The 22,909-nt window shown below is 37.0% G+C and overlaps 1 protein-coding gene across 4 annotated transcripts in view; it reads left to right on the top strand.

Moving 5' to 3' along the window:
- Window positions 1-22,909, top strand: part of TLDC2 (TBC/LysM-associated domain containing 2) — a 379,676-nt gene that overhangs the window by 230,381 nt on the left and 126,386 nt on the right. For all 4 annotated transcript variants that reach the window (XM_044090181.1, XM_044090183.1, XM_044090182.1 and 1 more), the window contains one exon: window positions 15,555-15,650. In XM_044090181.1, coding sequence (XP_043946116.1) covers window positions 15,555-15,650 — 96 coding nt within the window. The remainder of the gene's footprint in view (window positions 1-15,554; window positions 15,651-22,909) is intronic.

The raw sequence follows: 22,909 nt of genomic DNA, 5'->3' as shown, positions 1-22,909 counted from the left end.
ACCTTTCTTTTTTTAAATCTTATAGTATGCAATAAATTTTAATAAGTGTTGATACATGGTACAATGAAAGAACTTATGAATAGTATAAGTAAACCATTGCAATATTCTCTCTCTTTCTCACTCTCTCTCTCTATATATAGTATATACATCAGCATAGCTTGGTGGCTTTCACAAGTTATAGTATATGTCATTTGTTATGGGTAGTGCACTGGAAAAGGAAATTTGTTTCCTTTTTTGATGTACTGAGTGTTGATGTTTTGTTTCTGTGATAGAATGAATGGAAAACAAGTCATGGTGCATGCTTTGCATAACAGCAAGGTAACAATTTAACCATTCATTATATAATTATGCTACTTAAATATATCAACTCCAGGATTGCACTTCATTACACTAAGTGCAATCTCGGAGTTGGTATATTTAAGTAGCAGGGGGTGTGGGAGGTGCAACCCCCACATAGGAGGTGCAGGGTGGCTTGCCCCCCTGCGTATACTTAGTGGAAATTAATATGGTTTCCGTTGTTTAAAGTCAGTATATGTATTTTTTGTGTTTACAGGCTTTTGAGTTTCAGGCTTTTGACTTTTCAAGCTTTTGACTTTTCAGGCTTTTGGTTTCAGGCTTATGTGAATTCAGTCATATGAAGGGGAACCATATATATATATATATATATATATATATATATATATATATATATATATAGGTTTACTATTGAAACCTTGAAACTGCATATGTCGACCGGTCACATGGTTGACCTAAAATCCTGAGTCTGGAATAGTGAAAATGCGACCAGATCGAAACTGAATATATCAACTCTTGTAGTTCGATGTATTTGACATAGCAGGAGGTGACGTCAGTCACCCATGTTATGCAGCTTACCATACCATGACATTCCCTAGTCAGCAGTACATGTATTTTACTATTTTCCAGGGGGGGCAATCCCCCCTGCACCCCCCATATGAGGGGTTGCACTCCCACACCCCCTGCAAATTATATATACCAACTCCAAGATCGCTCTAAAGTGAGGAAATGGGTTAATTCCATCTTCCTCACTGAACCGCGATCTCCGTGCACAATGACAAACTCAGATAATCGAACTACACTACCCATTCGCTGTAGTGTAGTCGATGTATTTTGAGTCGGCATTCTGCCCATTTGAAAACTGCCTTTCAACCACATACTGGTTGACAACAGTCACTTCGAAAATTCAGTAGTTAACTCTAATATATAAATAAATAAATATATATATATATATATATATATGTGTATATATATATATATATATATATATATATGTATGGCAAAACTGGTTGAAACTTACAAATGTCAACACACAAAGCAGATAGTTGACAGGTGTACAAGACTGAAAATCTCTGGGGTTGTGGAATATGCCCATTCCCTGGAACTGTGCAATCCTGGAGTTAGTGTATATAATTAGCAGAAGATGGGGGGGGGGGGTGCATCAGAGAGGATTTTCCTTATGCATGCATAGTGCCCTGCTGACATTTGCTTTTTCTGACCTTTTAAGATCAACATTTGGGTGTTTGGATCATAGTAAGTACACCCATATAGATAGATAGATAGATAGATAGATAGATAGATAGATAGATAGATACCAAAAATTGATTTATTTGAACTTTCATGCTGCATAATTGACAGCCACTTTATCAGTCAACGATTATGTCTCTTCACTTACTTTATGATACTCTAACCGAATGCACCATTGATGTCGGTTTGTAACCCCAGTAAAAGCAATAATAACATCTCTTAATTTTATTTGTTTTTGTAAATCCAACCAGAGTGTGGTTTGGGATATTAATAATTACTGGTCACAGTGCTGACTGTAGCTACATATACTGTGATTAGTTGCCAGTTGTGATACTGTACATCTAGGTTTACAAGTTTCTCTGACCTTAGCATTTACTGACATTTAGCCTGGAATAAACAAAAAAATCTGGTCATTGGAGGGCACTGAAATATATTTTATGACTTTCACCATCCTAAAAAGCAGTACATGCTAGGCACATAGCTGATACAAATCTAGGCTGCATTTTGTACCATCCCATCTTAACAGACAGCTTTGCAAACCACTTAAGAAAATGTTTATACAATTATAATAGATATCCCACATATTTCTGCAACTTACATAATGTAGTAGTGATGGATGCTCCACAAAATAATCTTGAAGACACTACCTACTAGAAACCAGATATTAAACCTACTTTTCCTGATTTTAAAGAATGGCCCTGATTTTGCTTCATATTTATGCCCTGTCCCTCGTAAAAGTTTTGATTTTCTGGTTAAATCTCTTCGGGTTAAAGTCAGTAATGCCAGACATTACAGTTTCATATTTTTTATTGTTCAGAAAATGCATGTTACTGCATAATTTGTTCTGTTAACTTAAAAGTGAATTAGAGTAATATTGAAAAATTGTCCCTGATTTTGGGCCTTTGAAATGTTACACATACTTATGTTTATAAGTGCTTTTGACTGAGATATTTGTATTATTTTTGTATACTTAGGTTCATTGTTTTCTGTGTCTGGATTCCTAGAGGAAAAGCTGTGACTACAGAAAAATGAAGGTCACTGACTTAACAAAACCACAGATGTGTAGCCAGGTCTATCTTCCTCTACCTCTAGGACTCAAAAACTGGCAGGATTTGGGCAGCTTGGTACCTAAAACATTCCCAGGCCACTTCCTTTTCTTTTCCCATAATTCTGTATGAGGAAAGACCCCTCTCTAAATCTATGTGAGCCTGTCAAAGGTAAAGCACAGGAAGAAGAAACCAAGTAAAGAGACAAAACCCTTCTGAAGCATTTTCTAAATCCATACAAAAGTGGCAGAGGGAAGGACAGTAAGCTCACATATGAAGACGGAGCTGGTCCTGCACATTTATCATTATGGTAAGTACACAACATTTGCATGAAATAGGACTAGGCTATGTCCTTCTACCTCAAGGACTGAGTCCCAGCCATAACTTGCTGTATGGATCATTACAAATGTTGTCTCAAAAGACAACTTCTTCAAAAGGACCTGAATTGTATAAGTCAAACCAACAAATGTTTCACAAGGAAAACAGAGACTAATACTAATAACTATTCTATAATATGACAGAAGAAGACTAATAAACCATCAGCCCAAGAAGGAAGATCCAATCCACATTATATTAACTGCCATAATGTTTTGATAATGGGGATAAAATGTATCCCTGGATGAAAATTGGTAAATATTAAGGCAAAATATTGCATCTGAGAGTAGAAGTAAGAGTGATGACTACCCTAAAAGCAGCATGCTCTGGAAAAATTAAGAATATTATGAGGCAAGGTACAAGGCTAAGAATAATATAAGGCAAGGTACAAGGCCAGCAACAGATGACCTCAAGAATGAAGGATCTAGTAAGCTTGCACCAAAATGGCCAAAGGTGATACTCAATACGTCCTCCAACAGCCTGACAATAGCAGAATCAGCCTGCCACCTAATGTAAGAAAAAGTACTATGCCAGTGACAGGCATCCTTGATAAAAAATGGGTAATCTCTAAATCAAGCAGATAATGACTAATGGATATTACACTAACAGCAATCTAGTAGTGATACATCGAGTCATTCTGGGCCCAAATATAACATGAGGTGCAAAACTAGCAAAAAAAAAAAAAATCATCAATGCAAAGGAATCTGTTAAGCCTGGAGTCCACCATCTAAAAGACGCTGCACAGTTAGTGACCTAACAGCATGACAGAAGCAGAGTCACCTTGGGGATGCCTATCTTAATCACATAAGAAAGTGAATACAAGTGGAGTAAAATGGAAGGGTGAAGGTGCCCAAGAAACCTCTGAGACACAAATTCAAGACCTAAAGTCCGAAGGATCAGCTACTGCAAAGAAAATACTTTCTGCTCTAAGAAAGAAGGGTAGAATGATGAAGCATAAATGTTTCAAATGCAACAATGCAGAAACTCTAAGGTAATGGTTCTACATCATCCTGAAAGAAGGAAAGAGAACACAAAGTGAGATATAGAGAAATTCATGGTAGGGTTGGGAGGTTGGCATAATAGTTGTTTACCTTGCAGACACAAGGGCAGGGTTTGATTCTCACATGGGGTAATTGGTTAGGCTTAAAATGGCCTACAAGGACAGTTAGCAGTCTATGAACCTATGTATGAGCTCCAATGACACAGAGGGACAAAGGCCTTCGTATGGCACAGGCAACTCCCATTTGATTAGCTGCTAAGATGCTTGATGGCAGGAAAGGATGAACATGCCATTCCTGGAAGGGAAGGTAGGACAAAGCAGGACATATACAGCTTCAATCTGTTGAAGGAAGGCAAATGCTATGTAAGCATTCTAGGGGAGGGATTTCAATCCACCAAGCCACTGTATTTTGGTAGCCCTTATTAGCAAGTGCACAGGTGTGTGTGTTCACAGGGGAAGGACTTGGCAGGTCTCCACAGTGATGCAGATACCTCATCCCACCACCCTGCAGGTAATAATTGTCATTCAAAAAATGTCTTCATTTTGGCTGGATAAACTAATTTTATATTGCTTGTTCCCTTTGTTTCTCTTCCTTTTTTCTTTATTTTTTCATACAGTGCTTGAGGCCTTTGTAAATTTTGTATATAGTTTACTATTTTGTTGTTTAAACGATTGTTTTAAAAAATCAATAAAAAACTTTGAACAAAAAATGTCTTCATAGTTGAGATGTCAGTGAGGATTCAAGCAACCCTCATGCCTGCCTGAATGATGGCATCTCATGATGGCTGTTACCACTCTGGTTCTGAGATTTCCCCACCAAGGGGGAACAAATGGGCTTTTCAGTCTAGGTTAGGGGGAGGAATGATGTTTAAGAGGCATGAGGTAAAAAGAATACAGAAAAAGTGAAAAAGAATAGAACTTCATGAATAGCCTATGTAACAAATGATCGGATGGTAGAAACAGCTATTCAGCTCAAAGCTTCTGAAAGCCATATAGCAGACAGCTCCTCAAAATATATTTGCCAACATTGTCTTATTTATCCAGAGCTGGTCATTGTTTGGCAACGATGCCAGAGACTTTGAGAGATTTTGCAAACATCTGAACCCATCAGTGGCAAGACAAATGAAATTATCATTTTGCACTTGCATTGCTTTTTTAAGTATACTGTGAAAGTTTACTGTACTATTCACTGTTTTTTTTGCATTTCTTTTAAGTTTTAAAGTTGCATTTTCAAACTGCTATAAGGGCTGCTTCTGCACTGAAATACATCATATCTGATGAATCTTTAGTTAGTTTCAGGCATCTGTTTGCAGTTCCTTAACACCTAGGCTCTAGTCATGTTACATTAAGAGGGTCAAAGTCTGCACTATTGTGGCAGTAGATGGCTGATTTTATTTATATGAGCTGGGAATTGTTAGTGGAAATCTTATTGTGTGCTTACCTGATTGACCTTAGAGCATAGTCAGTGTAAAACTTGCTTTTTCTGCTCGTATATAAGACTCACATTTGTGTGAAGACACTCTTCAATAAGCAGCAGTTAGTGGTGCCTCGTATACACACAATCACCAGAAGTTGAAATTTCCGTATAAAAACCACCTCAGAACTTTGCCTCAGTCCCATGTTACTCCTGGGGCAACTAGTTTGCATGGTGAGCAGCACTTACACCTTTAGCTAGGACTGTTTAGGTCTGCATTATCTTAATATAGCACCCAGACCTATTGTTGTTCAGAGAACATCTGGTGTGGGCACTGGGCAGCATCACTAGTTAGGTTAGCTGCAAATTACACCAAGTAAGCACCCATTCCTCATCCGGTTACAAACTCCCTCCACTCCTATCCCTAGTAAAGTACATATTAGGGCCCACAACCACGGACGGGCACTTTTCTACCATCTCTGTGTCTAGCTTGGTGGACAGGGACATCCTAAGGCAATGTAACAATTGCCTTATGTACATTGACAAACACTTAATTCTCAAACAAATACAATAAATGAGATATGTAGTTACATATTGTAACTGTAGACTAGACTCTCACATACAGACAGAAAAAGCAGCAAACAGGTTGCCAGTGACTCAAACACACCACTAACCGCACCCACAAAGGACCACACATAGGCCCACACATGTGGAGGAGCTCACATGTAACTTACCCAAACCTCAAAGACCTTTCATTCACAGTCCTCAGACACTCTGCATGCACACAAATAAGACAGTTCCCATCACAACACAAAGTTACATCTCATTGTGTCTCAACTACCAAGCTCATAAGGTAAAACACTTCACAACCTAATATTCTAGTCATAAGTGACTCCATTGTGAGACACAGTGATGTCCATCTAACCAGACTGGATAAGGAGAAGGTTACAGTTAGTTGCCTGTCAGGTTCCTGAATCTGCCAGATCACACAAGCAGTCGGGTCACTTACCCATAAGTACCAGTATGACTCAGTCATAGTCTATGTGGGTGTGAATGACCTCAGACATACCTCCTTGGACTGTATGACGAGAAACATAATTGAGCTCTTAGAATATGTATCACATGCAGGTATGACCCTAGCATTGGACAACATTCTACCATCTCCAAGAACTATGCCACAGTACCAACAGAAAATGATCACCTTTAACAATTGGCTTAGCTACTGTTGTCATTCCAAAGGGGTCAGCCTTGGAGGACATGGTTGACAGGCCACACTGCTTTGCCAGGGATGGTCTTCACATGCCACATCTAGGCTTTCGGATATTGGCCAAAAGATTATCCACCCCTATAGCGCCTTTTCAGGTCTTGCCAAATAGACAAACCTTCCAACATAACAAACGCTACCCAGGACAAGCTAAGGGTGTTACTGCTCAATACTTGGAGTCTCAACAAGAAACTGCACAACCTAGAAGCTCTCCTCACCCTGGTGAATGCTGACATCTGTGCAGTTACTGAAACATTGTTTAAAGCCATGGAATGCACTCCAACAGTGAATGGCTAAAATGCCTTTCATGCATTCTTATCACCCACTAAACATGAAAAAAAAAATAACAAAAGACAGAGGTGTATCTATCTACATAAAGGATAAACACACCTTAAGGCTGGTCAAACAATATGACATGCTTGAGCTTCTCTGTGTTCAGCTAACCATGGGAAAAGTCCATTACCATATCTTGCTAGCTACAAGCCCCCCACCATGAACCAGGAAACCCATACATCATACCTGAAACTACTAGAATCACTCACATTCCAGCCCAATATCATACTCATGGGTAGTTTTAAGTACCTCTCCATTAACTGGGAGGCATATATGACTAATAACATGCAGGCCCAAAGATTTCTTGACCTTATACATTCAAATGACATGGAACAGCTAGTCTGCACTCCCACTCAGGGAGAAAATATCCTAGATCTGGTACTTGCAAATATGGGAGGCCATTGCACCCACCCCCCAAGTGTGATACCCTCACTGGTAAGATCAGATCACTAAACAGTCTCCCTTGAAATAAAAGTAAAACCCAATGATATACCAGGTTGTCTCTTAAGCAGCATAAATCAGGCCCATTATGATCTCTGTTTAACCACAGCCCCCAGACCGGCTTTGTCCCAATAGAGTGGAGGACAGCAACAATCATCCCTCTGCATAAAGGTGGACCATAAATTGACCTGAGAAACTGCAGACCCATAATTTGACTAGACTTATACGTAAGCCCGTGGAACGAATAATCGTGGACATGATAAATAATGACATAGGAAACCTCCAAACACTGGACCCAACCCAATTCAGGTTTGTCAAGGGCAGGTCATGCCTACTAAATCTGGTGGACATCTCTGAGAAAGTCACTAAGGTCAATGATGAAGGTAAAACAGTACATACCGCCTGCCTCAACCTGGACAAGACATTTAACACAATTCCTCACTCAGGTATTATAAGTAAACTCACAAAACTGGGCATAAATCCCTATGACACCAGATGGACAGCCAGCTGGCTCACAGACAGGACACATGTGGTTAAAGTGGGTGGATTCAGATCCAGTAAGATGCCAGTTACTAATGGTGTGCCACAGGCCTCAGTGCTGGGACCACTCCTGTTCAGAATATACTACTTCAAAATCAAGGCTAATGTGGAAGGCCTCTGGATGACAAAGTTTGCCAAAGACTGCAAACCTGGGAGCAATCACTGAATCCCCCAACAATGTAGATATCCTTCAGGAGGTTCTAAGTCAGACAAATGATTGGTGTCAGGGCCATGGCCCAAAACTAAATGTGAAGAAATGCATTATTGTACCCTTTAGGAAGTCAAATACCCCTGCAAATTATAACATTAACAGCACACCCCTAAAAGTAGACTCAGAGGTAAGAAATCTAGGCACACAGATAGTAGCCTGAACTGTGACTGCTATGTGTCCACAGTGGTGAAGGTATGGCATCCAGATCTATGGAAATTATAGTCCCACTGTACACAGCCTTCATTAGACCAATAATCGAGTACAGTACACCATTTGCCATGTACTTGACTAGGCACTTACAACAGCTGGAGCAACCCAGAGGTTCCTCACAAAGAAAATTGAGGGTGAAAACAACATGTCCTATGCAGACAAACTAAAAATACTAACCCTTTATTCTGTCTCCTACTGACTATTAAGGGGTGACCTATGCCTGACTTACAAGGCACTTACAAATCCAGCCCTGATGGAGCTGTTACACATCCACAAGACAGACAGCATGAAGATCACCCATTCTAGAGATCTAAACTTAGTCATTGACTCAAACAAAACATGCGTGAGAGACAGATATGTGTCTCACAGATTGCCCCTTCTTTGGAATAGGCTTTCTATTCATAGGTTCATAGTTGTTTATTAGGATAATGACTGCAAGGGCCTTTTTGAGCCTAGCCATGCATCCCAAATCTCTGACAAGTTCTTGTATCTTTGATAAATGTAAGCAGGGGCTTGGGAGATGAACCATTACATTTGCAGTTACGTTAAGCAGAGCCCTTCTCTGGCCTTCTTCAAAATGCGTTTATATCACATTATCGAAAGATGAAAATAGTGAACGCTATTTTAACGAACCTAAAATATCTAAACCACATAATATCGAACATTCAGAACAGCAAATTTTTTCCTTGGGAAAAAATTTGCTATTCCGAAACACGTACACACAACACAAGCACACCTAAAAAACATCAATACACACACATACGCTTATAATCCTACAACAAACCCTACACTAAACTATACAGACACTACTATCTATCCATTTACCTTAACCCAAACCCTAACCCTAAGGTCCGTCACTATCGCACACTCAACTAACCCGCGCCCTAACCCTAACTCACTTAACCCACCCCTAACCCTAATTCACCTAACCCGAGCCCTAACCCTAACTCACTTAACCTGCCCCTAACCCTAACTCACCTAACCTGCACCCTAATCCTAACAACCACACAATCGCGCACTTACCTGAACCCCACCCGTAAATTTCCACCACAGCGCTGAAAATAGCGAAGCCACAGAACCAGCCAACTGAATTCTTTTCCTAGGAAAGAATTCGATGTTCTGCAGCTTCGTTATTTTTAGCGTTCACTCAAAACGGATCGATATTAGAACATTTGAAGTTTTAAAACTTTGATGTTCTGATATAGACCCTTCAAAATCAGTTTGAATCAATGGATGGGGGACTCACAAATTCACACCTGGGGTAGTGCCTATGTCCCTTATGGACAGGGACAATCTGTAAAATACTCAAGGCACAGACACAAACCTATGCCATCCTCATGACCCTAGGGGCCATATATTGGGTTAAATAAGGTTATATTGGCTAGGCTTGTAATGGCTCTTAAGACATTAACCTATAATCTCCTATGAATCTATGAACAAATATTTCAAAGGAATAGAAGTAGCACAAGAGTTATGTCACAGAATGGATAGGATTAAGGCAGTCAGGTATCAGGCACAATCAAAAGCTTATTAACAAATGAAAATGAAATGGGCAAAGGTATGTCATCACGTACCTTGAATGCACCAGACAAAGCATAATGCATAGAAACTCAGCAATAAAATAAAGCCTAGTCTTGAGGTAAAGATTTCACTGCTAGCAACTGGTCCACAAAGGAAAACCAAGATAAACATGTTTATGGATAATAGCCTTGCTTAAATAGCAGAGAAGCCACATAGGGTGTTTCACTGGTTTCTAAACCCTAACAATGACCCCCTACCACATGCCTGCTATGGATAGTATCCAAGGATTAAATGCTATAAGCATCAAAAAATGATTGTTAGAACATTAAAAGATTGTGAACTTTTTCAATAAAAAAGGTCACAATTTTCTAGGGATACAGCACCATCTCAGACCTGAGCCAGACAGATCACTTAGGGGGCATGGACTGAGGTAGAACTCAAGGCTTTGTACTGCAAAAGAAAGGAAAGTACATTGCAGATCTATGTATGGGTACATGTGAGGTCCTCATCTAGAGCTTTACCTCTACTTCAGAAGATATGAAGTTCAAATTGCTAAATAAAATAACCAGGAAGAATATTTTGCATGAGTGACACTAGACTCAAGATGCAAACAGGCCAAGATCTGTTAAGGAAGGGAAGGAGGTCAAACTATGAATGTCTGTTGCAGTAAGACGGAAGACAGGTCTTGCAGGATATTTCATGAAAGGATCAACATTCCTTGAATCTGAACAGAACAGGACTGCATGGAAAGCTGGAAACTGTTTTAGGAACTACATCAGAACCCATGAGGAGAGGATGCACCACCTTAATACAAAGCTGCCCCGAAGGGTCAAAGTAATAACAGGATTAGTACAAGGTCTTAGACCGACATGGCAAATAAATCTACAGCTGTCCTGAAAGATCAAACTAATAACAGAAAGACCAAGAAATCTTATGTCCAGAAATAAAACTAAGCATTAGTCTGACTTTGAAGAACAGCTGAGAGCATGTCCATACAACAACTTCAGAAGAAGGGCGGTCTGGTGTTGATAAAATATTGAAGCATAAACAACCAGACAGATAATTAGAAGCAGGGAGATTCAGTGTCACTGAGGGTAACTGACAGCAGTTGTGAAGATCGCCATGCTGAACTCCAAGAACTTGGATGTGAAAAAATTAAAAGGATGGAGTATTCACAAATGTGTATCAAACTCTGCAACCTGTGTCTGTGAGGCAAGCACCATAACTATTATGCCAACCCTAACATGAATAATGCTTTATACAAACATTTTTCTGTTTGTGACCCCTTATGTTCTGTCAAATTTGCCATTTTAGAGACTATAAAAAAAAGTCCTAGGGGTGTTTTGTGGGAGACTACTACAGAATATAGGTAATTAGTTTGGCAGTTAATAGCATTTTAAAATTACATGCAGCAAAATTATAGTATTTACGAATAACCTACTCGGGATATTCAGAAAATCAACATATTTTTAGTTAGTTTGATATATTTATATTATTCCTCCATTACGCTATGAGTTTTAACACCAATTTTTACAGCATTTCAATAATATTTCTTTAATATTTGTAGTATTAATTAGTTTATAAAGGTATGTTTTTTTAAATATTAGATTTTATGCTCTATACATTTTCATGTCATGTGATCAAGAGTTTATTTAAATGATGATGTTGGGGGAGGGTGTTTTAGGTTCAGAAGAAGTCCATTGATTATAACACTAGGACAAAATTGCTAAACATATAACAAATAAATCTTTCTATTTCATTATTTCTTCTCATTGGTTTTTGGACTTATTCCTCTCTTGTGGCTTCAGCTGCGTGGATGTTATTATTAGTTTGGAATTGCAATCAATACACTGGGTTTGGTTGGGTTATGATTTCAAAACAAGATATGTTCAGTACTGTTACTTATAAGAGGATCGCATTTTTTTTAGAAAGTAATATCAAAAGAAATGACAAGTAACCTGGTTCCATGGTGTACTGGGATAGAACCGTGAGTATGATGCAAATTACCAGAATTCAGTTACCAGCGCTGATGCCAGAGGAGCCAGGATGGGGAGGTGGGACTGCGCAGCTTACATCAGTTTGCCCATTTTGGGATGAAGACTGTGGGCTTCTGCTGATAACTGGGCACTTCCTGCTGGAGACCCATGAGTGTATCCTATTTGGAAACAGGCTATCAATCATTTGGTTGCCATGTGCAGTGATGTGCATGATGTCACATGCTCTCTGCCACAGTTTGGTTTTCCATTCTCTTTGTATACTGAACAAATTCCCTGCCCTTAACCACATATGTGATGCCCACCTCCCAGCTTTTGCCCTTAAGAAACTTAGCACTCAGGAGTTGTTGCAAAGCCATCTCTTCCTGGAGAAGGATGGCCCACCTGTCAGTAAGGATATAGCAGGTTCTCACTGTCCCGGTAGAAGGGGTAGGGATGTATTCATGACAGCAGATGTCAGCAGCGAAGTGTGTGGGTGTATGCATGTGGGGAGGGGGGAAAAAAACAAAACAGCCAAGTACACTGAAATTATACTGTTCTTAAAGATAGGAAAACTAGTCAGCTGCAGTGATGCTAATGAATAAAGTGTGACTGATAACACTGTCTACCACCCAAGCAGAAAGAAAATGCACACATTTTCTACAGAGAACTGTCCCTACTTCTAAAACATTTTAGACTGTATATATGGTGCACATCCATAGAGAACAATGAATTAAACAAGATTAAAAGTAACTGGAGATAAGCAAATATAATGTTAAAAAAAAACAAAAAACAAAACGGTGTACAAAGCAGGCACCAAAAAACTCATAAATAGAAAAACTCCTTCCTGCCAGTCAGACCAATGGTGCAATATAACGAACCTACTTGTAAAACTTGTAGTTTCCAAAATCAGTTTATTCCAACAATAGTCAAGTGCTTTCGTCCAGCACACGCTGGACTTCTTCAGAACCAATAAATCAATTAAAAAAAAAAACATTTAAATACATTTCAACCACCAATAGAGAAAAAGCATTCAAATGCAAGTAATTAATTATTTTAACAACCCTATACATTACTATATATATAAAAACCTTACATAATATTTTTTTAACAACATATATAAAAAAATATATATAAACATATATAAAAAACTGAAAAGAAAGTGCTCTATGCTTTAAAAATGGCATAATGGAAACATGTTCATTAATCCCAGGGGAATGGGATGCGTTTAACCTTAGTTGCCAAAACATCTCTTTTCTCTGAAGTGTGTTTGTCTAATCCTCCACCCCCCCTTGGATTCATCTCAACTATTTCTAAAATACCAAATAGCTTAACCAGTCTAACAGATCAGATAAAAGCTTCTAGCTTTAATAGCAGTTAAAATCCTTTTATTGTAGGAAAAGTTAAAATCTTCATGTCAAGTTAAAATCTTGATGTAGAATAAAAAAGTCCCTATGTATTCCAAACGATAAGCACTTTCGGTATCTTCTTCAGACTAGTTAAGCTGTTATCACAGTTCATCACAGTCACATAGCAGCTGCTACATCTTCAGTGTGGATACTTTGTATATCAGACCAAAAAGATTGGATACTTTGAAGCCATCATAAGACTGGATACTTTGGAGCCATCATTTCGCTATGGTATAACTGCATTCACAGCGTGAATATCTTGTAAGTGCATTTAATTTAAGTACTGGAAATGTATGCACGTTTTTTGCTATATATGTTGCACTTTTAAGTTTTATATCATTTAACCACACTACCTATTCTCCAAGAGAACTTTACTTCATTGGCCATTGTTGTACAGCGTTTCATTTTGAATACTGTTTTTACTTGTTACTGATAGCTGTACTTTAGCATTAGAAGGTACCCTTTCTTTATTATAATTACAATGACCACAGCCTGTTGTGTCCTTATCCAACATACTTTTAACTATAATTGGTCGTTCAAACAAAAATTTTAAGTTTGCACATGTTCTAAACACAAAACTAGGGTTATTACCCATAACAACCTGAAGCTCCTTATTTGCCCTAAATAAAATCCAATTTCTACTTAAAATCGCTTTAACTTTTTTACTGTAGCACCCATAAGTCAGGACCATACTATGTTCATACTCTTTTAGCCTTTTTTCCTCCTTATTAGTGTCAATAGTATTTCCTAATAAAGGGGTATACCTCAAACCCCAATTATTTTTCACTAAATTATACATTTCAAGAACCATTTTTTCAGGATAACCTCTATCATAAAAAAGACCCTTCAAAACGTCCATCTCCCTAATGACATTATTTAAAGAAGAACACATTCTAGCCACTTTGATGAACTGGCCCTTAACAATACTCTTTTTCATATAAAATGGGTGACTACTACTATATTCCAAATAATCATTGGAGAATGTCGATTTTCTATGTAAAGTGGACGAGAACTCTTTCAAAATAGTGTCTTTACTAATAGACACGTCTAAGTAACTAATTGTCTCATTATTATGTGTGGAGGTAAACTTAAAATAATCACAGATATTATTTATATAATCACAAAACTGTTCACCTATCCCATTTCCCTTCCACATAATAAAAATATCGTCCAAATGCCTTAAATACATACTCCATTTACTTTCAAATTCAGTACAAAACACATTCTTTTTCTCCCAACTAAACATAACTAAATTGGCAAATAAAGGAGCACAACTAGAACCCATGGCAACCCCTTAGTTCTGTTTAAAATACTCTCCTTCAAAGCAAAAATAATTATTTTTTAATATAATGTCCATAGCTAACATAACAAAATTTAAAAGGGTGTTATTTAAAGAAGATTTTTCACACAAGGCCCCATAAAATAATTCTAACCCAACATCATGTGGTATAGATGTATAAAGGTCACAAACATCAATAGTAGTAAAGGTACAATCATCATCATATAATTCCTTTTTAAAATGTGTAAGGAAATCCCAAGAATCTTTTAAAATATAGTCAATAGGCAACAAAGCATCCTCACCTACCTATCCACAAATATGCCTAGTGAATAAGTCATACTATATCAGGATGGAATAATAAGCCTGTAAGGGGGGTCAAAAATGTCCTTATGTATTTTGGGAATGCCAAAAGCTAATGGTATAACTGGACATATATTAGTCAAAAACTGAAAATGACTTCATTAATATTTCCTGAAATAAACTATGTTGCGTTTTTTAAATTGATTTATTGGTTCTGAAGAAGTCCAGTGTGTGCTGGACGAAAGCACTTGACTATTGTTGGAATAAACTGATTTTGGAAACTACAAGTTTTACAAGTTCGTTCGTTATATTGCACCGTTGGTCTGACTGGTAGGAAGGAGTTTTTCTATTTACAAATATAATGTTCAAATAGTAACATTTTGTATTTTTATTTATTTTTATTCCAGTATTTTTTCAGACCAGAGTATTTTTATCTGTTTAGTAACAAGATAATGTCTACTGTGCAAAGTATACAATTTTATATGTAACCTCACAACACAGTGAGCACCAGAGAGGTTACCTGAATTTGTATTGCCATGCAATGTACCGGATAAGACAACAGCTAATGATACAGTTTTGCATGCTGAACAATCCTTTCCATTCTGCCATTTAATCTTTGATCAGTGAAACAACAACATTAATCTTTAAGTAAAATGACCAAAATATAACAGTATTCTTTTTATCTCTATATTACAGACATTTGGCTCCTTCTCTTCATCACCATTCAAAGTGAGTGAAAGTTTCTATGGCACTGGAGAGACCTTTCTTTTTACATTCCAACCAAAATTAAAGGTGACTATAGTAATAATATGTTTTAATGCACTGCATTCTTATTGGAGGTGGTATAATTTTTTGAAAAGGCTGTTATATTTTCCCACATTGCAAATATGTGACATATTATTTGCTAATTAATAAAAAGCACATACAATCACTGCATCTGGAGAAAGTGGGGCTGTGTTAGAAAAAATCCACAATTATATATATATATATATATATATATATATATATATATATATATATATATGCCCACCTTTACAGTAATGACTCAGGCCAACTTCAGAGGTATTAGAAGGACATCAGTATATGCCATATTTGGTTCCTTCTTGTCATAAATGTAGTTTAGTATGATCTGAAATCACTAACTGATCTAGTAGAAGTAATCCCCGGAACACAGTCCAAACAAAAGCCCACAACTGCCTCTTCAAGTTTAAGCCAACCATTGTTTATTTTATTTTATTTTATTTTTTTTAGCATTTGTTTACTGATAAAGTCCAGGAGAGCAATAATGTCCCTTTTCAGTGGAGACCTCCATAGAAATGTTCAAGCATTAAAAACAGTTAGACTTTCAGTTACATAGTATAGCATTAAATTGAGTAGGACTTCCACGATGGCTGCACATTGAGCAAAAGCTTAATTCTAGCTCTCCCAGTGTGAAAACAGAAACTTAGCAGAGAAGGCCAGTGGACCTAGATTTCTGGGTAAATTTCAGTAACTGGCTAATAAGTGCACTGCCTGAATGCCAGGAAAAAAGAAATATAGAGGACCTGAAGGAAAATCACCTAAAAATGTGACAAAAAAACTGACTGGGAAGAATACTGCAGCTGTTCAGCAAAAAGCAGTGCAAACTCCAGACATGACTTCTAGTAACCTAGAGGAAAGTATAAGGCAACTGCACACATACCTGACTGAAATAAATGAAAAACTGATGGAGTATATCAACTCAAACAATAAAACACTGGAAAAAAATTGAAAGAAGCTTTAGAAAGATATTCAGATAAGGTGATAAAACTGCAAAACTCAGAGGTTGAAATGAAGAAAAGGCTGCTGAATATAAGACTGCACATGCCCAAGTAGAGATGTTTCAAAAAATAATAGAATTAGAGGACAAAGCACATAGGGAAAACCTGAGATTTTCTATTATGCCTGAGAAGCTGGAAGGAGCAGACTATATTAATTTTATGACAGCACAACTAAGCAACTGGACTGGTATTCCACCACAGGAATTGTTAATTGAAAGGGCACATTGTGTGTATGCCCCAAACCTGGCTATGAGAAAGCAACCTAGAACTTTAATACGAAAGATGAAATCTTACCAGCAAAAGGAGTTGATTCTAACAAAGCTGTGGCAGAAGGACAAAGCACTAAAAGTGGGAGACAGCAGAGTGTTTGTGGAGAATGACTACTCATTGCATACCAGGCAGAAGAGGAGTAAATTTATTCCATTAATCAGGGAATGTCATGAAGCAGGCATGAGAGGCAAATTGCTGTACCCAGCTATCATCAAAATATTTTCTCCTGGAGGAAGAAAATCATTTTGATGAACTACATGCTAAAGAAGAAATGCAAAAGTTTGCCCAACAAAAAGTGTGCTGCAAAGCAAAAGGAGAGTCTGCTTCTTGTTCCTCTCATGATAAAAACCACAGAGAAACTGTGCCAGTGAAACCTTTTCCAGTGTTTCAATGGAAAATGCTTAATATGGGGAAAAGAGCATAAGAGTTGACTAGAAGAATCAAGAGCATGTTGGAAATGAAGCAGAGACAGGGTTTGTGAGATGGAGATGAACAGGAATAGAACAAGAAAATCTGGAAATATTGGACTTCCTTGGACTTTGTTAAACTTGTAGGGGACTGCAAAGCATGTGCCCTACTTCGTGTCATTAATGAATGAAGAATACGATCAGTAACTTGGAAACTGACAAATGTGGGATTCCAAAGCGATAATTATATTTGTGAAATATGGCAAAACAAGAAAGTCTGAAAATATCAAACTTTTTTGGACTTTGTTAAACTTGCAGGGGACTCTAAAGCATATGCCCTACTTCATGTCATTGATGTTTGGAAAAAATACTGAGGAGAGGGGAAGAGGAGAAAGAAAGTTAACTCTAAGTAAAACAGAGTTGAAGATGGCTGCAGACTGAGTAACAGCTTGACCCTAGCTCTCTCAGTGATAAAATAGAAACTCAACAGAGAAGGCAAGTAGACTTTTCTGTTTATGGGTAAATTTCAATAGTTGGCAGTAAGTGTACTGCCTGGATGCCAGTAAAAAAGAAAAACAGAATACCTGGAAAAAAATCAGCTACAAAAAGTGAGGAAGAAACACTGACTGGGGAAATTCTGCAGCTGTTTAGCACCAAGCAATGCAACCTCCAGAGATGACTTCAGTAATCTACAAGAAGATATAAAATAACTGCACATAGATCAGATTAAAATAAATTAAACACTGATGAAGTATATCAACACAAATAACAAAAGGCTGGAAAAAATGGAAGAAGCTTTAAACAGATATTCAGATGAGGTGATAAAGCTGCAAAAATCAGATGTTGAAATGAAGAAAAAGGCTGGCTGAATATGCGACTACTCAGAAAGAGATGTTTCAAAAAATAATCGAATTAGAAGACAGAGCATGTAGGGAAAACTTGAGCTTTTCAGTTATACCAGAGAAGCTGGAAGGAACAGACTACATTCATTTTTTTAAATACAAATAAGCAACTGGACTGATATTCCACAGCAGGAGTTCTTAGTTGAAAGGGCATATTGTGTGTATGCTCCAAATCTGACTATGAGAAAGAAACCTAGACCTTTAATAGTAAAGATGCAATCCTACCAGCAGAATGAGTTGATTCTGACAAAACTGTAGCAGAAGGACAAAATAATTAAAGTGGGAGACAGCAAAGTGCTTATGGAAAATGATTACTCATTGTACACCAAGCAGAAGAAGAGTAAATTCATTCCACTATTCAGGGAATGTTGAGACATAGGTGGGAGATTCAAACTGCTCTACCCAGTTCTCTTCAAGGTATTCTTTCCTGGAGGGACAAAATCATTTTTTGATGAAGTACATGCTAAGGAGAAAGCACAAAAGTTTGTCCAACAAAAAGTGAGCTGTGAAACAGAAGGAGATTCTGCTTCTTGTTCTTTTGGTAATAAAGACCACAAAGAGACTGTGTCTGTGAAACATTTTCCACTGTTTCAATGGAAAATGTTGGAGAGAAGGAAGGGAGTACAAGGGTTCACTAGAAGAATCAACAATACATTGGAAATTAAACAGAGACAGGACTTAGGAGATAGAGATGAATAGTAATAAAACCAGTAACCTAATGTGGGATTACAATGCAATAATTATATTTGTGAAATATGAGAGAATAATAAAATCTGGAAATATGGGACTTTTCAGAACTTGCTGGACTTGTGGGGGGGCTCTTAAAGTATATTCTCTACTTCATGTCATTAATGTTCATAAAAATGCTTTGGGGAGGGAAAAGATGGGAGAAAATTAAATGTAAGTAAATAAAACATTTTTTCTTAATAATAGATTTGTTGTGTATGGTTTTCTATGCATACTATAAAACAAAGTTTTCTCTGTTATTTTTAAGTGTAAAGGGGATTGTAAATAGGTCCTGCTGTTCTTTTTTCCCCTTCTCTCTTTCTTCTTGTTCAGTTTTAAGAAATGTAAGCACTGCAATGTATAAAAGAGCCTGGTTAAAAGAGTATGACAAAAAATGTACTTTTTCTCATTCTTGTATGGGGAATGACTGTATTAAGGACCTTAGCTGATTTAGTAACAACATTTAAGAGAGAGCAACTAAATGACAAAGAATACTGAATATGAGGTTTTTTTTAGCAAATTAATGTATGGTTAGTATAAATTATGTACCTGGCCCTCATGTCTCCATGAAAATGATCTGATGAAGAGACTTGACTACCTGGTTCTCATGTTTTGATGGAGACAATTTGATAATGAGAAATTGGCTGTCTGTTTCTCATGTCTCCATTGAGACAATCTGATAAAGAGAAATCGGTTATCGTCTAGTGGACATGGATTGGCTGGGAGGGGGAGAAAAAATAAACTAGCTAATAGATAATGTTATGAAAGCATTCAAGAGTTTTCCAGCTGGAAGAGCTATAAAGATAAGACAAAACCAGTAACCACTTAGTAGAAGCACCTGCTGCACCATGTATCTTAGCATGGATAACCTTTGTTTCAGGTTAACTCAAGTCTAAGATTGTGGCTGTCAGTTTGGGACATTTATTCCTGTTAGGAAGGTAAACTTCAATATTTGAAGATGTGCATAGTTTTGTGTGTTAGTATAAAATTAATAGATTTTAGGGGGGTATTGGGGGATTGTTTGTTTTTTTTTTGTTTGAGAGCTTTCGATAACACAAAAAGTTTTGTAAGATGTGACATAGGCTCAAATGGATATGACAAGAAACAACTATATAGAAGTTCAACCTACCATGCATGTAACACAAAAGCTGGAACCAGACATTAAAAAAGGTGTTATACATAAAAGATGGGAATAATAACTTTTTAATACAATGATGCTTTCTGTAATGTCTTTAAATGGTCTCACAGATAAATACAAAAAAGAACGAATAGTGAACTATATTAAAAATATAGAATATAAATAGTTATGTTACAGGAGACAAACTTGGAAAGAACTGAATATGTAAATTTGATAAAGAAAGGTTTCCAGGATAGTTATTCAGCAGAATATCTGGGATAAAGGAAAAGAGGAGTACTTATATTGATTACAAGAGCAGCTCCAATCATGACAGAAGAGGATAAAAAAGATAATAATGGCAGATTTGTAGTGCTAAGGGGCTACTGGCAAGGGAAGAGAATTACACTGGCATGTATTTATATTCCGCCTAAAACTGCTACAATGAAGCTTAAGAATATTCTGAGAGAAATAATCAGTTTTCAGTGAGGAATATTACTTATTGATCAGGACTGGAATTTGATTTGCAGCAGTGAAGATATGCCTGGTGGGCCCAGAAGGGAAAGTATAACAAAGGAGGGTAGATTTTTGAAGAAATTTATGAACATATTTAGTGTGGAAGATGTGAATTCAGTAATAGGAGTTCAGAGTGAATTTACATATTATTCCCCAATATATAAAAACTGGACTAGGCTAGGCAGAATTTACATTTCATGAGAACATGTGCATTTAATTGAAGGTCTTGATATGCACCCAATAGCTATTTCAGATCATGCTTCAGTAATAACTAAAATAAAAAACACAGGGTAATGAAATAAAAGTGAGACACTGGGACTTTCCCACCTACCTGTTGAAAAGAGAAGAATTTAAGGAATGCATAGTGGAGATTATTCAGGAGCTATTTGAGAGGATAGAAATTAGTTCTGAAAATATAGCTAGGGAGTGCAGCAAAATTAAGGTGCAGTTTAAAAATAGGGTGGAAATAAAAGAAAGGGACCTATGGTTAAGAAGTAACAAGAATTATTTAGTGGGACTGACATATTGCAGAATCGGAGGATTCTCAAAGAATAAGAAGAGGATCAACTGCAGAATGATAAGCAGAAAACAAGGGATTACCTCAATAGTATACACATGTTTAGAAAGACTGCTGTTAAGCAACTGTGTTTTGATAACACTAGAACACAAAGACTTTTAGCAGAATGACTCAGGTAACAGAAAGAAGAAAGGGCTGTCGTCAAGCTTAGAACGCCTATAACAAGGAAGGTAACAAGAGATCCTATAGAGGTATTACAAATATTTAGGAAATTCTATGAAAGTCTGTATAAAGCAGAGAAATACGGAAATCAAGAAAAGATACAAATGGAAATGTTTATGGAAGATGCATGGCTAGGCTTAAAAAGGCCCTTCTGTAACTCTAATAAACACCTATGAACCTATGAAGAATGAAATATGTCAATGTTAGCGGTAGATGAGGCTCAGTTACTAATGGTTAAGATAGGAGAAGATGAGATAAAAATTGTGATGTATAACCAATGTACAGGAAAGTTCCCTGGAACAGATGGCATTCATGTGGAAGTTTGGAAGTTAGGAGAGAAAAAACTGATAAAGATTTGGAAGGTCTAGTTTAACAGTATGTTAAGAGGAGAAGTGCCAACATCCTGGAAGAATGTTTTTTGAGCTATGATACAGAATAGAAATTCCCTAGACATAGTAAGGCCCTGCTCAGTCTAATTATGATGGCTGCCAAAGAAGCAATTACTAGAAAATGGAAGTCAAAGTCGAAACCAACTTTAGTTGAAGTAACAAAGATAGTAACAGAGGTAAAACAACTAGAACTGGTATTTTTGATAGAGTATAAGCAAATTACTTAGGAAACAATTGAAAATGTAGGATCAATACTTGCAGAGGAGGAATGAGCTTTAAAAGAAGGCAAGATTTGAATGAGCTATGTAATAGTTGACTGACAACTGGATATATTAAACGTGATGTATAATGTTTGAAGCTATAGTTGTGTTTGCACAGTTTGTAAGGTGTAATGTTTGCAACTCAGATTGTGTTGTCATGGTTTACTTTCATTTATATAAATGTAAGACTGCCTGTCATACATGAAAATGTAATAAAAATGTTTTTTGCTTAAAAAATATGGAAAAAAACAGTGGTAGGTGTAATGCCTAAAGATGGTAAAGAACCAACAGATCCATCTTCATACAGGCCCATTTCAATACTAAACCATGATTATAAAGTGTTCATGTCTATAATGGCTAAAAGAATGGCAAAAATAATGCCAGCATTGATACATATGGATCATTGTAGTTTTTTGGAGGGGAGGCAAACATTTGATAACATTAACAGAATATTGATGATACAGAGGGAAGCAGAATGCAAGAAAATACCATTGCTGTTGGTGGGTTTTGATGCAGAGAAAGCATTTGATAGAGTAAGCTGGGACTTTATAAGCAGGGCAATGGAAACATTTGCATTTCCTGTAAAAATTATAAGGTTGATTAGGAGGATATATGAGGGATCGGAGGTGAAAATTAAGTTGGTGGGGTCCTCTCTCTGATAATTTCTGCTTGGGTAGAGGAACCAGGCAGGGGTATCCTCTTTCCCTTTGTTATTTGCATTATATTTAGAACCGTTTGCAGTGAAAATAAGGGAATCAGAAATTCAAGGATATAACTGGTATGGTAGTCAAGAAAAACTGGCTCTTTTTGCATATGATAGTATTATATACCTGACAAAACCAGAAAGCAAGATTACAGTGTTGTGGAACATTTTAAGACAGTTTCAGATCTTTTTGGAATACAAAATTAATGCAGCTAAAACAAAGGCA

The sequence above is a fragment of the Protopterus annectens genome, chromosome 12.part0, assembly GCF_019279795.1.
Source record: "Protopterus annectens isolate FY-2018-M chromosome 12.part0, PAN1.0, whole genome shotgun sequence".
NCBI lineage: Eukaryota > Metazoa > Chordata > Ceratodontiformes > Protopteridae > Protopterus > Protopterus annectens.
The sequence above is the reverse complement of the archived record's forward strand: the minus strand, read 5'-3'. Positions and strand labels throughout refer to the sequence as shown.